At 35.8% G+C, this 16,328-nt stretch overlaps 1 protein-coding gene across 2 annotated transcripts in view; it reads right to left on the bottom strand.

Annotated features, from left to right (window-relative positions):
* Nucleotides 1–1,336: 1,336 nt before the first annotated feature.
* LOC148945308 (uncharacterized) overlaps nt 1,337–16,328 on the bottom strand; it is a 59,958-nt gene continuing 44,966 nt past the window's right edge. For both annotated transcript variants that reach the window (XM_089099177.1, XM_089099178.1), the window contains exons 9-14: nt 14,682–14,849; nt 12,942–13,194; nt 9,709–9,887; nt 6,688–6,903; nt 3,423–3,684; nt 1,337–1,874 (exon numbers count right to left, since the gene is read on the bottom strand). In XM_089099177.1, coding sequence (XP_088955303.1) covers nt 1,828–1,874; nt 3,423–3,684; nt 6,688–6,903; nt 9,709–9,887; nt 12,942–13,194; nt 14,682–14,849 — 1,125 coding nt within the window. In that variant the 3' untranslated portion in view covers nt 1,337–1,827. The remainder of the gene's footprint in view (nt 1,875–3,422; nt 3,685–6,687; nt 6,904–9,708; nt 9,888–12,941; nt 13,195–14,681; nt 14,850–16,328) is intronic.

Genomic DNA, 16,328 nt, shown 5'->3' with positions numbered 1-16,328 from the left:
ATCACGGATTAGCATAATCAGCGGGTTAATTTTTAATTTTAAATCATGAGGTGTCAAATCAGCAATTTCAATTGATTTATTTACATATTTATTTGTGCTTCATTTTCTTTAAACTTTACCTTACAATTTTTTTAATACCCTTTGCTTTAGCTGTTTGGACACGTCTTGTCACATTTGATGGTCCCGGCTGTTAGAATAAAATTTCTTCTTATTGTTCAAACTATGTATCATTTTTAACCATTGTGAGTTGAATCATGTCATGTTGCTTGCACTTTGTTTTGGTGCCAGATGCGATTTTAACAGCTTCTGCTTCGGACTTGCCTATATGATTACATCCTTTGTCAACGTCCTTAGAATTTTCTACATCCTTAGCTATTGCTATTCCTTCACTAAAAATTTTAACATGGAGTTCAGCAGCCTTTGATGCAGTATCAGGCTCTTCGTTAGCGCCCACAGTTGCTGGTTCAAAGAGAATAGATATGATGGGTACAATGATATAACACATTTCTTTTCTTGCCTCGTTTTATTTTTTTTTTTTTGCAAGTTTTGACTTGTACCAGTGGGTTTTTGGTGAAGTTTTTATGAGATTAAAACAAATAACGACGTTAGGTAGGCTGCAATATTTTCATTGAAAGTATCTAGGATTTGTTTGCACGAAATGTAAGGAATTTTGGGGCCTGTCACGGTAAAAACTTTTGGAACCACTGATTCAGACAATAGGATTTGAAAAATAAAGTTTACAGTTACTGCATCTTAATCACTGACCACAAAAATTTAAAAACAAGGTTGCCAGTGCTCGCTTTTGGGGATCCAAGCGACAACTAATACAGTGACGTATTTTCAAGCTATTTATAACCGAACTTCATTGCTAAAAAATGAATTCCGCAGAATAAACTAACCATGCCCATGAGTTCGACAGCCATAGAACTGTGCATTGGTGGCAATCCTGGCAATAAAACAGAAACAGCTAGTGGATTACCAGCAATCTACAGTTTCAGGTGATTTTCCATTTCCAACCAATTGTCTCAGATATTCAAATTGCTATTTTCGTTATTTGCCAAATTACTGAAATACCTTTTTGAATTTAAAGGTTTGTCTTTTCCTCGAAGGAGATCCATATTGAGCCTCTATCTTTACAGATATACCAACGTACCTCCGATTTTTAGCTAATCTGAGTGTCAAGGAGACTGGACAACATCAAAAGACGATTGAATTACCGTTCGTCTTCAACTTTTATCTCCAAGACAACGGTTAGAGAGTACCATGAAAAATCATATTTAGAGAAGATGTAATCTAAACGAATCCTAAGAGAGAAACGAGAATCACAATATTGGCATAAGTTTTTTTTATTTTTTTTGTCTTTTTTTTAAATAACATCTTTGACTGAAGACACTGCTGAAAGTTTGAAACGACATTTCTTCCAGCAAGTTTCAAAACAGTTCAATAACAAAATTGCTTTGTTTCAGAGTTAAAATTCTACCCTTAGGGTATAAGGGCAGAAAAAAAAACTAATTCTTTTTCCATTCTAAAAAAAAGAACTTAACAATAAATTCTCACTTTCTTCTCTCAGAGAGAATCCACGGGGTTTCATCCGGTTTGCAAGAACTATAAAATTTTATAAAAAGAAACAGCCTGCATAGTCCAGCACGCAAGTCAGGCTTCAAGGGCCTGTGCTGCAGAGTTTATCTACTATTATTGCTCCTTAAAAACTGAAGTTCCAAACTCGAAATCTCACTCACAACCGTAGGCAGGGTGCACTCTGCAAAACAGAAGCTGCACTAATTCAAAAAACAATATTTTCTCCTATAAATAACACAATGGCCCTAATCACTGGTTCTGATGTACAATATGTTGCTGCCCTTGGCCGCTACTAACTGAAAAAAGAAAAAAAACAAAATTAAATTCATGTAGACTCTGTTTAAAATAAATAAATAAATCAATAAATAAAATAAAAACCAACACAACTAAAAAACCCAAACAGGTTCGTTGAGCGAGGTACGCGGAAATTCATTTAGAAGAGGGAGAGAAGTTACAAAATTTGCAATTATCCTTAAGAAATAAGCGATGAAAATGTCGATACTACGGTGCGAGGGGGTGGTGGTCAAAAATCCTAACAGGACATCAATTTTTCACCAGTCATCAAAAAAAGGATAAAAACAAAAACTCAAAGGAATTTCACGATATTGCACACTAGAACCGATCAATAACGACGAAGTTTACAAACATTTACAGAAATAAAACTTAATGTGATAATTACAGAGACATCAGCTTTATTTCTGTGGGAAGCAAATTACTTAGCATAACGATAATTATTAGACTAAGAGATGTTCTAGATAGAATATTAAGAAAAGTATGGTTTTATGAAGGGGAAAGAATGTGTTGACTTACTTTCCCTCTTAGATGAATAATCTAGAAGTTTCTGAGTCATGAAACCCATTTAGTCCTTAGTTTTACAGATTATGAACAGGCATTTGATTCAGCTGATTGAAAAGTTCTAGCGAAGATTCAGATAATTACATTACAGTGATCATTGCTATGTACGAGAATAACATAGCTATGGTTGAAATAGAACTTAGGGTAGTAGCTGGTTCGGCGTGGCAGAACTTAAACAGGGTTGTGTCCTATCCCCATTGATACGGATTATTTTGATTAACTTTGCCCCAAGGAATACGGTAAAGTCGACAGGAGAACATGGTACCAAATGGAAAGGAAAGACTCTCCTAGATTAAGATTATATAGAAGATTTCGGCGTCCTGGAAAAAAAGAGTGCGAAATGAATGAATTTTCGGAGGCTTTGAGACCAGGGGGGAAGAATAAATCTGGAAATTAATATGAAGAAAACTAAGTCACTTAAACTAGGAATAAATCAGGGTTAAGAGCCGTTGTTAGGCAGTGAGACAATCAACCATGTTGATAGCTTCACTTACCTGGGTAGTATTATTAGTAAAGATAGTAGATCCATTGAGATTCAGATCTCTACGTGACGTTCGTCCTGGGTGGAGTATAGGCAAAAAAAAATCAACTCCAACCTCCACCAATCAAGACATATATCCCCTCCCCCCTCCCCCCAAAAAAATCTCCATAGACAAGCCTAGAGACAACACCTGTACTTGTCCGTATCTATGTTACTAGTCATTTGATGGAAGTGAGTACCTGAATTTTTTTTGCCTGATTGTAGAGGGCGTGTAAGTTAAATTTAGAAAGTTAGTAAGATCCACTCGAATGAACATTATTTGCTATTAAACGCCTTGTTGTTTTTGAGATAATAATTCTCAGGGAATACTCATGGCAATCTAGAAAACTTAAGAGCGAATGAAGTACCCTTGCGCTATCTACAAATCTTAAAAATCTACAAAAAAGAAAAACAAAATGAATATAACCGAATTTGCGTCCTAACAGTGAACAGAAAACAGGAAACTAACCAGGAGCGTGTATATAATGAAATTGCGGTATCATTCCCATAGTCATTCCATTGTGTCCTTGTTGAAAGGGTAGCATATGTGTCATCCCACCCTGGTGGTGGTGACCTGGTGGTATGTAAACCATAGGTAGGCCGTGTGGGTTTCCAGGTGGGGGCATAGGAGTTTGCGGTGGTGGACCATTTCCAGGTGTCACTACTGTAGGCTGAGGTGTGTATATCACATTCGATTGCTGGTGGTGTGGAGGAGCCCCAGTAGGAGTTCCCTGCAAATGAAAATGTAACCAGTTTTATAACCTTAACCAGTGCGGGGAGTTATTAGGAATATATGCAGAGCTACAAAAACTAATCACAAAATTTTAAAAGAGCATAGAGTAGATATATAGACAGAGAGAGGGAGAGAGAGAGAGAGGGGGGAGAGAAGGAGAGAGAGTGGGGATGGGGAGTGCTTAAATATGTGATACTTAAACATTTTAACGGAAATAAACAAACCTTAAAGACAAACCCTTGAAGCTTACTTCTTGAAGTCTTGCATAATTTAGTTTTTCAACTTTAAGAATCAATATCAAATAGAATGATTTTGTATAGAATGTTTGGTCTCAAAGCTAGAAGTTAAATTGGTTTGTTCTTCCACTACGTAAGAATATTCTAATTACTACAAGAGTGATCAGAAGAGAAAGTAGTCGCCTGAATAGTATGTCTAATAAATTGTATCTTAAATCGCGGACTTCGTTCAACTAATGCACAAGAAGAGGGCCTAAAGGTTAACGCTCATCCAAGTTTATCAGCACAATAAAAAGTTCATGTAATAAATGACTTCTTTTTTCCAAAATCCAATCAAATATTAATATTAAAGTTAAATCCATTTTCTGTAGCAATCCACGTTATAGAAAAATTCAATACACCATAATTAGGTAAAAAAAGAAAAAAAAGAGTTAAGATGAAACAAATCCAATTATTGCTACGTCTTCACCTAAAAATTACTGCGTCCCCTTATTGCAATCCTCATCTAAGCGCCAGTTGTGCAATTTTTCAACTCTGGAAAACGCTAAAAGGAGCGAATTCATACATCCGTGTGTTACTACTAAGGCTTAGAAATCACATTTGTACCGGAATAACAACATTAAATTAACTACTCTAATGTCAAAAGCGTCTAATGAATGATCAAAGGAAACGTCCTATTCATTTGGAATTAAGATCATTTTCAGATTGATTTCTTTTACTGCTTCAAATGTTAAAATCCAATAATTCTTTTCAAATGATGATTATCCGATTGACCTTTCTGATTAGAACAAGTTCTTTTTTGATGCTCACGGCAAAGAGCAATGAAGACCCTCCTTAAGCCAAATTTACAAAATTTTTGCAGTCAACTAATGTTTATGAGATATCAGAGCCAATTCATACTAATCAAGTCGGAGTTCAAGTTCATTGCGTTAAACATGATTCAAGACTAGCGACCGTTATCCTTTGAATGATTTTTTTTAAAGGTTGTGGTTACCTTCGTCTTTTTATCCGTGCATGACACAACTTTAATTGGTTAAACACTCTTAGTTACAAAAATAGATTGATATCACAACAGCCAAATCAAGCTAATTTGCTTGGACCAAAAAAGATTACTGATAGCTGTGATAGGCCACTTGCTGAATGAGCCAAATGAAAAACTGCTTTCGGGTGACGACATCATCAAACAATTTAAACGAAAGACGAAATCTATATTTTGCACTATTGTGACAGGAAAACGTCAATAGATTCTAAAGACATTCTCTTCTGAGAATGTGAATGACGATTCTTAGGATTGGAAATTTTATTCAATGGCCTCCTTTTATTACTGTCTTCGCGGTTCCATCAACAATGATGATATTCCGCTAGCCCTGCTAATTTCATTATTCTATTTTCAACTTTCGTATATGTGTTGTACTATCGCTTGAATGTTTCAAGCGAGGGAATTTCAAGGATTACCTCTTCTGGAAGGCTATTTCGGCGATGGATCGTCGGACGGAGCTCATTTTTTTAGTTATTCCTGACGCGGTGTATCCTGTTCAAGGTAGTTCAGCTAGGCTGCGTTTTGAGGATTTGCCCTTAAAAGTTTTGCTCTTAAAGGACCTTCTCAGATTGAGAGGAGTGAAAAAAAAAAAATCTTGGCTAACTATCCGCGACCGAAATAGAAAACACCATTATTAAACCATATTTCGGAATTCATTAAACGAATTACCATCTGATCTTTTGGGTTTTCATCATATAAATCCGAAGATAGAGCGAGAAAGCACAAACGCATGGGATCGAGAGAGTCTTCAGGCCCGTGCCCTCCTAAACATTTTTAGGTATCAAGATATGTAGCACAGTTTGCTGCACCAAGACTGATGAAGAATCAAACAAGCTTTTTTTTGGGGGGAGGGGGGGGGGTGCGACTTTATTGAGCTTATCTAGGATAGATGATTATATTTAGACAACTGCCATTAGCTACTTTTAGTTCGCAATTGGAGCAACCAAAACTCATGATTCTGTTTAAAGTTATCTCTGTATACAGCCTAATAACTAATAAAAACTAGTTGTTGCTAACCACAGCCAGAAGCCGATGGTTCACTCTATTTCATATCAGCATTAAACATGACTGCTCAGATTATTCCAAAGCATATGCCAAAAACGTGGCTGGAGTCTTATGTTCTAGAGCTGTAGCAAAGAATGGTTAAGAGGGTAAGGTCATGTTTTGGATGAAAAAAGATACGTTGAAAATAAATCACGCTTTTTGGTAGTCTAGATGGGGCAAACGAAAAACCGGACGTCCTTCTAAGGGGGGGGGGATTTGGGGAACTTAGGGAACAAGGAATTTGGAGCATATAGGAGGGTTAAAAGTGAAAGTTGGATATAGCTTAAACAAAAAACATTTAAAGAAATTAAAAGCTTCTTAGGAGGAATTAGAGTGACGTTCTGAGCACATTGGCGTGGCCTGGAGTAGGAGCAAGCACAACCTTTGGCCCAAGTCGAACTGAAAAAAAAACAAACTTGGAAAGTTAAATAAACCCATAAGCTAAATGGCTTCACAGCCAAAATGCCTTTATCTTTTATAGGAAAAATACTGTATTTCCTATACTAATAAGAAAATCATAGAAGTGCATATACAAAATTACAGGTTTTTCCACCAAAATACGACCCTTTATAGTCAGTAATGAAGTTTTATCTCTTTCCTTGGGTTTAATTTTTTTCGCTAGTGTCTTTGGCCCTTTTTTCGAAACGAGTATCTATATTTAATTTAATTATCTGATGTTCACCTGTGGAGGAGGATGAAGAGCCGGCGAAGGTGTTGGAGGTTGATATAAATTGGGATGTTGTCCATTGCTTCCACTTGGAGTTTGAGCAGGTGTAGGAACAGTCATTTGCATATGTCCCTGATGATTTGAGTGCGACTGGTGATTCTCACCATATGAATGTGAAGCTACTAAAGACATAACACCATTTGGCTGCGCCATTAGTCTTACGGGATAAATCTATATATATAAAAAAAAAACATGTTAAAATTCAAGTTATATGTTTCAACAAGATCAAAAAGAGAAAAGAAAAAAGAATATAACAACATATAATGTTTAATGTGTCTTAGCTTTGTTTGAGCTTTTTTACTATCCGTGCAAGCCAAGATTTATATTCCTCACATCGGCCACAGGTCAACTGTCAATCAGACAAAAAAAAAATTTCAACTTGAACAGAATTAAAGAAAAATAAGTAAATAAAAGACAAGCAGCTGTTTTTGAATATTTAACATAAAATTGTTTTAATTTTTTTTTAAAAATGGTTTTACAGTTTATTTAAAATAATAGTATGTGCCCTATTTAGCAAAATATGGCCATTGAGCAAACAAAAACCAAAGAAAAAAAAAGTTGCACCAGTCCCGATTTTTGGGGTATTTTTCGGTACGTATTATGATGGATTCCAGAAAAAAAGACTTTATAAGCCAATGAATATCCTTGATATTACCTATTATACCTGGAAGTTTCTTTTCTACTTTGCTTCGAAGCATGGGCGTAGGGAGGGGGCCGGGGGGCAGCTACCCCCCCCCCCCCCTAGACCTTCAAATTTACATTAGATATGGCTGAAAAAGCAGATGGTTGGAAAAGCAGTTGATAAAAGGCCCTCCATTACACTATCGACTGCCCCCCCCCTAGACAATATGCTGCCTACGCCCATGCTTCGAAGTACAACTAGTTGAACTTTTATAGTTAAATCCTTTTTTTTATTAATCCCTAATATAAGCTAAATAAACAAAAGTTCTACTAAAACACTTATCATTATTCTTTTTTAACATTATATTTGATTAACCGTGCCCCAATCCCGATTTACAGAATTTAAGAGAGAAAAAACAGGAGTAATTTAAATAAAACAGTGGAACAAAACAACAACAATAAACCTTAAATAATAAAAACCCGAATATTTCGACTCCACGTCCAGGAGCCTTTATCAGCGAAAGAAAAAGTTAAACTAAATTAAACGCAACAAATAAAGACAAAAACATGACAAAAAAGACACATACAAAGAAATAAAGAAATAAATTTAAAAAATACAACACATCTTAATAAGGTTATTAGCGTGTGTGTTTTGTTTAATTGTTGTTGTTTTTTTGTGTTATGGTGTATTTTTTGTCTTTTTCTTTATAATAATGTATTTCTTACCCGTCTACAAAAAGGGGAATGACGGAGTACTATATAAAAAGAAAAAAGGAACATGAGCACTAAAAACTTATTTTCACCATAAATAATCAGATCACTTCGATATCAGGAAGACTTCTCTTCATATATTATGCATTAGAAAACTTTCAGCAAGGGTAACAACGGATTAGTTGGTGAGTTAGCCAGGACATTTCAAAGTTTGGTTTAGTTTTTTACACTTGATGCTATAAGAGGGATGTCTCTTACTTCCACAATTTGCACATCTAATAGGGGCAGAACACGGTTTCTCACGACTGGAGGTATGTCCTCCAGAACATCTAGCACACGTTACCGCATTTTTACACTGGGAAGCTACACGTCCATAATGTTGGCAATTGTAGCAGCTTTTCGGAATAAACAGGAATTTCTCTATCCGAAAGCAATCATAATCGATCCGAATACCGTGTCGGATTGCAGAGGAAAGGGCACTTTCTGTCGGAAAATACATTTTGAAAGTTGATGAGCTTCCGATACGGAAAGCTTTTGTGCATTCTAGTTAGGTAATTTTTAAATCTTTTTCTGCTACGTCACTAGGTATCCCTTTCACAACGCCGATGGAGACGGGCTCGGTTACTTTCGTTGTCACAGTGTCACTTTCCATGTATTTTGCAATATTTTCAGCAAACCCGGTCGGAAACATTGATCAGCCAACGACTTTTTGATGACTTGATACAAACATCAGTATCGCTAATGCCACACTTCTCAATCAACTGTCTTTTTTCCACGAGATTCGATACTTCAGGTGGATTGGCCACAACAACGGAGAAAAGTCTTTTCTCAGAAACGTTCGCTATCTCCTTGTTCGCACCTGCAGCACCTTTCGCGGGTGAGTTCGTTGGCGTTTTGAATTTTATGTTCAGCGCTTCTTCCAACTTGCGTTCGATTTTTAGCAGCCGGCGCGACAAATCTGCACGTGCCTTAAAACTGGCTTCGGGGACCTCCGAAGGATCATACATGCAGAACACCGTCTCGTCTCTAATATCCTTTTCTTGAAAAATGACATAGCAGTCGTAAAGCTCATTAATTAGTTCTTCCTTTGTAACGTCATTATGTGCATTTATCTGACCACCAGCTTTAGCTAAACATTTTCTCGAGATCAAAATCGATCCTTTTTTGTAAAAATCTCAAGCCACAACACACACATTTTTCTTATCAATTTCAATCTCACTGTCAATGCATCGCGAAATATAGTTCGGCGATCCATCCCAGAATAGTGGCATGACGCCAGCGCACAACGGAATATAGCGAGATGTTCACTTGTCAACTGTTTATGAATGACTTGTATGTTGCGTTTAATTTAACTTTAACTTTTTTTCCCGTTGATAAAGGCTCCCGGGCGTGGAGTCGAAATATTCGGAACTTTATTATTTAGAGTTTATTATTGTTGTTTTGTTCGACTGTTTTATTTAAACTATACCCATTTTCTCTCTCTTAAATTCTGTAAATGGAAGAGCAGCGTGGTCTAAGAAATTTGCAACTTGCAGTTTATATTCGTTTTGGATAGCTAGTTGAATTCCAAATCTTTGATAATGTTCTAATATTCATAGTTCAAAAACAAAGAAACAAATAAAAAAAAAACAAGCAGCAGTTTACCGGCACTTGTGAGAACTGATGGAAGGGCTGCGATGTCCCTACAAGCGCAGCCCCTTGAGACGTAACAAGAGCTGCTCCTTGGGGACCATATTGAACAGTAAATGGATGAGATGGCAATGGACCAGGCGCCAATAATGGCTGACCAGTTACAGATGCTACTTGAGATGATGCTATTTGAACTGAAAAGAAATATAAAAAAACAAGTTTAAGCAGCATTTAACATCTGTGTAAACATTGCAAAAAAGCTCCCTTTTTTATTTATCTTAAATAACGCAAAACACTTAAAATTCTCAACTGAAATATACAATAGTGCTTTAGTCTTTTGTTTTTTATGTTGTCCAAAAATCAAAAAGCATAGAAAACAGCGTGACTGAGTAAAATTTTATAACTGTTTATCGATTAAAAAAGTTACCATAAAAAATTTATTTGTATACGTTTCATAAATCAATTTTTCTTTTAAATAATTACAGTATTTCAGAATAAAAGAATCCCCAAAACCTGGTTCTTCTCCAAACCTGGTTGATTTATCGACAGTAGAATTTAACATTCATTCCCATTTTTTAAAACTCCAATTTTCCGTAAAATTCCCATTTCCACAAGCTATTTAATTTACCACTTTCAATCATTGCTAAAAAAAACCTTGAGGAAAAAAGCTTCTGGAAATGAAACTGTTTTGTGTAAGCAGAATTCCACTATAATATCGACCAATTCCACTTAATCCAATTAGCTTTCCCTTTGGTGTCTAAAATTTTTATGCCATACTTTAGCATGGTGTTAGCGCAAAGTGGGTATTTTATACTTGTAGCAGCACAAGAGCTACATCAGCTCTAGCGGTGCTAAGAAGTTGAAATAATTTTTTTTGCACGTTGGATCTATCTTCGGTATTGGGAATGACAATACTGTCAAATTTTTCTTTCTTCTCATATTAAAATAGATTATCATCTTATAATGTCTTCTCAAAATTGGTATCAATGCATTACTTAATGTCAGCATATTGTGAATTATTAAAAGTGAGTTGGCAAACAGCAAGGTCACCATCCCCATTCTTAGGCTTCCAGGCAAACGGGATTACGTTTAAACATGTTTGGAGCACCTGAAACATAAAAATTAGCCAGACATGGTGGTAGCTTTTTCTATTTTTTAAATAAAAAAGTTTCTGCTGATTGCAGTATAACCGATGTGTCCGGTTTAAAATTATTACTAGAATGTTTCCGGATGGGTTTCATTTTTAAATTTTTATTCCAAGTCTCACGATGTGCCTGGGATTATTTTTTTTTCTCTTTCACCTTTCAAATCCTCAACTTTTATGAGATCCCACGAATTTCAATGCCTTCACGACTAAAAGACCCGGAGTGAAAGCAAAACTCGGCTAGTCAGTGAAACTTCGTAAGCATAATTCATTCTCAATTGGCTAATAGAACGAACAAACAAATAAAATGGAGCAAAAAGAGTGATAACCAGGCAATTCTTACGGCGTTTTTTTCCTTTTACTTTCAATCGGTTTTTTGGTTTGAGACTTACGGTAACAGTTACACGTTACAAAAGCCAAAATTTATCCGAAAATCGCGCCTTCAGAGCAATTTTTATGACTAATACCAAGAAAATGTTAAAAATGAACATCACTTTTTCATTCCTTAAAAAAGTATAAGAGTTTCAAGGCAAATGCTTTCTTCAACATACTACTAAAAAAAACACTTATGTAAGTTTTTCGTGTATTACGTTCATATTAACAAATTCAGATAGCTTGACTTATTTGATTTCAAAAATATAAAGTGAAAAAAAAGGAAAAACAGTAAAACCAACAATTTTTTCTCTCTTATTCAGAAATTACCACAAGAAAAAATAAGCCCAAATCAACTAGATCGCAGCTGTCATTCGCAATTCACTGAAATAGTAAAAGTTGCACTGGGCGAAAATAATGGTAATTAGCCATCCCAAAAAGTATACCTCTATTGAGTAGAAGAATTTAAATTTCATTTTATCACATTTTTTTTTCGCCGCGTTCTCTGATCTTAAAATCCTTGCGGTGTATATTTATCCTTGCGGTGTTTGGTCAGTAAAACACTGACCACTTCAAACTTTTTTTGTTGTTGTGAAATTCTCTAACATTACTTTAGAAGTATAAGAGATTCTTTAGAATTCATTATTAATATTTACCCCAAAGAGCATGGGAAAATTCCAAGAGATAAAACTGACGTGTCGACAAAAGAATCACCAGCACCATCTAGCATTTGATGTTTCTTGGCTTTTCTTAGCTTCGTAATTGCGTTTTTCAGAGCTGAGATCAAACATTTGTTATTAAACTAATTTTGTATTACCATTACACAGAAAAAATTCCAAGAAACACATAATGCTATAATCTTCAACACGTCAGAAGCAATACAACAGCATTGCCATAAGAGAGCCATAAGGGTTCAAGGTATTAATATTTTTTTTTCCCAGAGGCGCTTCATATGAAAGGTGTGGTCGTACAAACTTCGGAGGGGGTTTCCCCAAATGCATCCTATCAGAATTTTAAGATAATCATTTTGTTAAAAATAGTCCAAAGGTCATATACCGTGCCTTCGGATTTGACAACCCCCCTTCCAGCTCCCAGGGCCCTGCGCAATTATATATCATCAAACATAATTTCATGAAAAATCAGTTGAATCAACTGAGCTAAATCTAACATAAAGATGAATGTCCACATTAACAATTTGTCTTGTATTGACTACATGACTTTTCACTGACGAATGGGTTACCACGTCGCATTACTTCCTCTGCAGCTGCAGCTCAGTTCATAGCTTTATATATATATATATATATATATATATATATATATATATATATATATATATATATATATATATATATATATATATATATATCAATTGCCATTCTTAGAACATACGATTTATAGCCACTTGGTTCTCCTTGGGGCAAAATCACGATTTTATAGCATTTTTCGATAATCAGGGAACTTTTCTCAGACTCTTAACTTTAATGGGTCAATTGGCGGCTTCGGAGGTTCAATTTTGCGTGTGGGGGAATATTCTGTGGGGGGGGGGGGCTCCCATTTGCTCAATAGTTATTTCATAAATCAATAACTCAAGCAGCTTTTGCACGGGATTTTTTTTTTCTCCGAAGTTAATAGGATTTTCCCAGGAATCCAAACCGTTCTAAAATAAACGCTCGAGGAACTACTGATACTGGATATCTTAAACTTTAACAAGAAAGATGGCACACAAACTCACCTCGTGGTCTGTAAGCTCTCATCGTATTGGGCGAGGGAATGAAAGGCTGCTGTGGCACAACAGGTGAATGCATTGGCAATGTCACACCAACATTAGGACCAGAAACTGTAGGATAGTAAGGTGTCCCAAGAACAACAGGCATTGACTGAACAATTGGTAGACCTTGTGCTGAGAGAGGCCCAGAAGGTATTACAGATATTGGAACTTGCTGGGGTGTCATTGATCTTGGCGGTGTTGGTGCTCCAGGAGATCGCTTTAAAAATATTTTTATCATCAACTAAAATACAACGAGCTGTTTGCTGTAAATACAATTACCACGCATCGAATTTAGTGAGCATGCTCATACTTATCCTAACAACAAGACATTTGTGTTGATACTAACCATGATGTAGACATTTTTCTTTACCATAATTTCAGTTCAGCGCCACCATGCTGAATAATTCGCATTATTCCCCTCTTTCCCAGTTATTGTCACTGGATTCATGATTTTTATCGCTTAAACACTACAAAGAAACACAATTAATAAAATATTCTTCTAGATAATGGAACGTTGTTTCGTTATTTTCAGTGAGGCGGTAGATTTTACACAAAGAAATTTGCAATAGCTGATGGTTGTGAGGAAAAGGGGAAAGCTAATCGACAAGAAGTCCTAATCTTATCTAAGTCAATTAAGAAGAAGTTAAATTATGCGTTGACCATGGGCGTATCCAGGGGGAGTGGGGTTAGGGGGTTTGAACCCCCCCCCCCCCGAAATGTTTGTCTGACTCGTAAAAACGCAACAAAAATGGACAAAAAAATGTGTATGCATTTTTTGACGTTTTTTGTGTACCCCCCCCCCCCAAAAAAAAATCAGTAAACCCCCTCCGAAAAAAAAAATCCTGGATACGGCCCTGGCGTTGACCCTTGTGTTTGCACCATTAGTTGTTAGTTTCCGTCCAAGAGAAACTTTGCTGTTCTCACTACAGGCATGGTTGCCAGATACCTGATGGTAGCTCTAAAACCGTCATAAAGGTAGGTATGTGACAGTTCATAAGACAGGCCTTATCAACAACAACAAAATCAGAGAAAAATTATTTTTTAACTGGTATCCTAGAGGGATCATTTGACTAGCCAAAAATTAATAGATGAGCTAGATTTTAGAAGAACTTCATGCAGATTGTCGACAAGGATCACGAGTCAATAGCTGTATTCAACATTTTCTAAAAAGCCCAAGTTTTCGATAAGCTATACAATGGAGCTGCTGTACAAAGTCAACTTCCTTAACATTTCCTATTTTATTGTTTTTTAATTAAGAACTTGCCTTCTTGATGCGAAACACAAAGAAGGAAAAAGAAAGACAGCTCCAAGGGAACTTCCTAAAAGATAAACTTGAAAGCCCGTAATACCCGCCAGAGCACGGAAAGAAGAGGTTATAACAAAGCAAAAGACATTAATCTAAAATATTAAAGACTCTTCTTCAGAACCTTGAAAAAACAAGAAAGAGAGAAAAAAAAGAGCATGTCCTGTACTGGAGTAACTAGGTAGCAGAACCAAAAACAGCGTCTTAATTTGCTGCCATCCCTCAAAAGTCATCATCTTCTAAGAAAAAAATAATTTGTTATTCTCGATTAGAATAAGTTCTTAAGCCTCCAACTTCCAATGAATCCTCAGCATTACGTTAAATTCAATGGATTATTTTATAAATCAGATTTATCATCAAGCAAAACAAAACATTACTAACAAACTAAAAAAAAAACTTACAGGAGTAAAGGCCTTAGCAGAAGGATTGAAAACAAACTCTTTTGCATTCGGATTCAATTTGGATTTAGTCATACTAGCTGTTAAGGCATCAACATCCTTTTCGTCAATAGAACTTGCGTCGTTTTCATCAATACTTGAACCGAGACTATCTCCAGTTGTACCAGGAACCTAAAACATTCGAATGATTTTAAATTAATAAAAACATACAGAAACAAATGATTCGCAGTCTACCAACTTCTTTACTTTTCCCGAAGTCTTGTGACAGATAATTCTACACTAAAATTCATGCTTTATTGAGAGTCCAATCAACATCTGCAGTATGTTAAAACCTTAACGCAAAGGCCAGGAAAAAGTTTCAAAATGGCAGGAAGCTTTAGGGCGGCATCGCACAATCACACAAAAGATATAAAATCATTGTTTTAAGCTTTAAAGTCACTCTTAGAAAAAAAGCATGGTTTGTTATTCCTGTCCGTTTTCAACACACTCTTCGGGGTTATACTGTAATATGAAGACTCAACACCTCTCTCTACCTCCCACTCTTTACGCTAAAGTCAAATTTTACACAACCATAATTTGAAAATGACAATCAGCCCTGATTTAAGTGCAATCCTTAAGTGACTTATTGGGGGAGAGGGGGGGGGGGTCATTGTAAAAACCCTACTATCATGGGCCCCGCAATCTGAAGAACCTCTCACAGGAAATCTAATATTAGTCAAAGTTTGACCTGAAACCCCATTTTTGAGGTATCAGGTACCCGTTCTTCTACAAAATGATTGATTCAACATCGAATTGCTACCTTAGAAGGTTTGCTGGATTGTATTTTGGCTTTGGTCTGGGAAAAAATAACTTTTTATGGCACAAAATGGCAGAAAATCCCCTGTTTACTGTGGCACGGTCTCTTTTGTTATCTGAAAGGACAAGAGTTTTAAATCCATATTTCAATTTCTTCCGACATTCTATAGCCACTTGTTTGATATAATCATCTACGGGGAAAAAAGCGCAAAAGAGCTTGAAACACACAAAAGCACACCCACGATATATTTGTCAGAGTTGCTGAATTTGATAATATTTTTTCATCAAGATCACCCCGTGATTTCTAAAACCATGCACTCTTTTCTTTTTCAACTTAAATTTATAAATTCAAATTAAATTTGACACACACACACACACACACACATATATATATATATATATATATATATATATATATATATATATATATATATATATATATATTCTGTGTGTCCTTTGTGCATCACTACACTGTTCATCCGATCATCAAAAAACTTTAACTTTAAATAGTTGTTGAGCACACTTTTGCAAGGGTTTTAAGGATAACATCCCCCCCCCCCGCAAGGCCATTTTAGTACTTTTTGCGCCGACTGAAATTAGAGGCCCCGCAACACAAATACTTGAGTCCTTTCCGGTCAAATTATTCTGAATTTATCAATATTCAATTAACAGATTTTGTGTTAATTATGTCGTCTAATCAACTTCCGAAACTTCAAAAAAAGAAAAAAAAATTCTCTGAATTCCGCATTCAACAATTTACTAATTTGGTGTTCAACTCAATTTTTCAAGTACCTTGCCAAATTTAAATATACTATCGTTATTTTATAAATGTGGGAAATTTTTTTTCCGAGGGAA

The sequence above is a fragment of the Artemia sp. Qi Xiang Cuo genome, chromosome 13 (genome assembly GCF_049724085.1).
Source record: "Artemia sp. Qi Xiang Cuo chromosome 13, ASM4972408v1, whole genome shotgun sequence".
Taxonomy (NCBI): Eukaryota; Metazoa; Arthropoda; class Branchiopoda; order Anostraca; family Artemiidae; genus Artemia; species Artemia sp. Qi Xiang Cuo.
The sequence above is the reverse complement of the archived record's forward strand: the minus strand, read 5'-3'. Positions and strand labels throughout refer to the sequence as shown.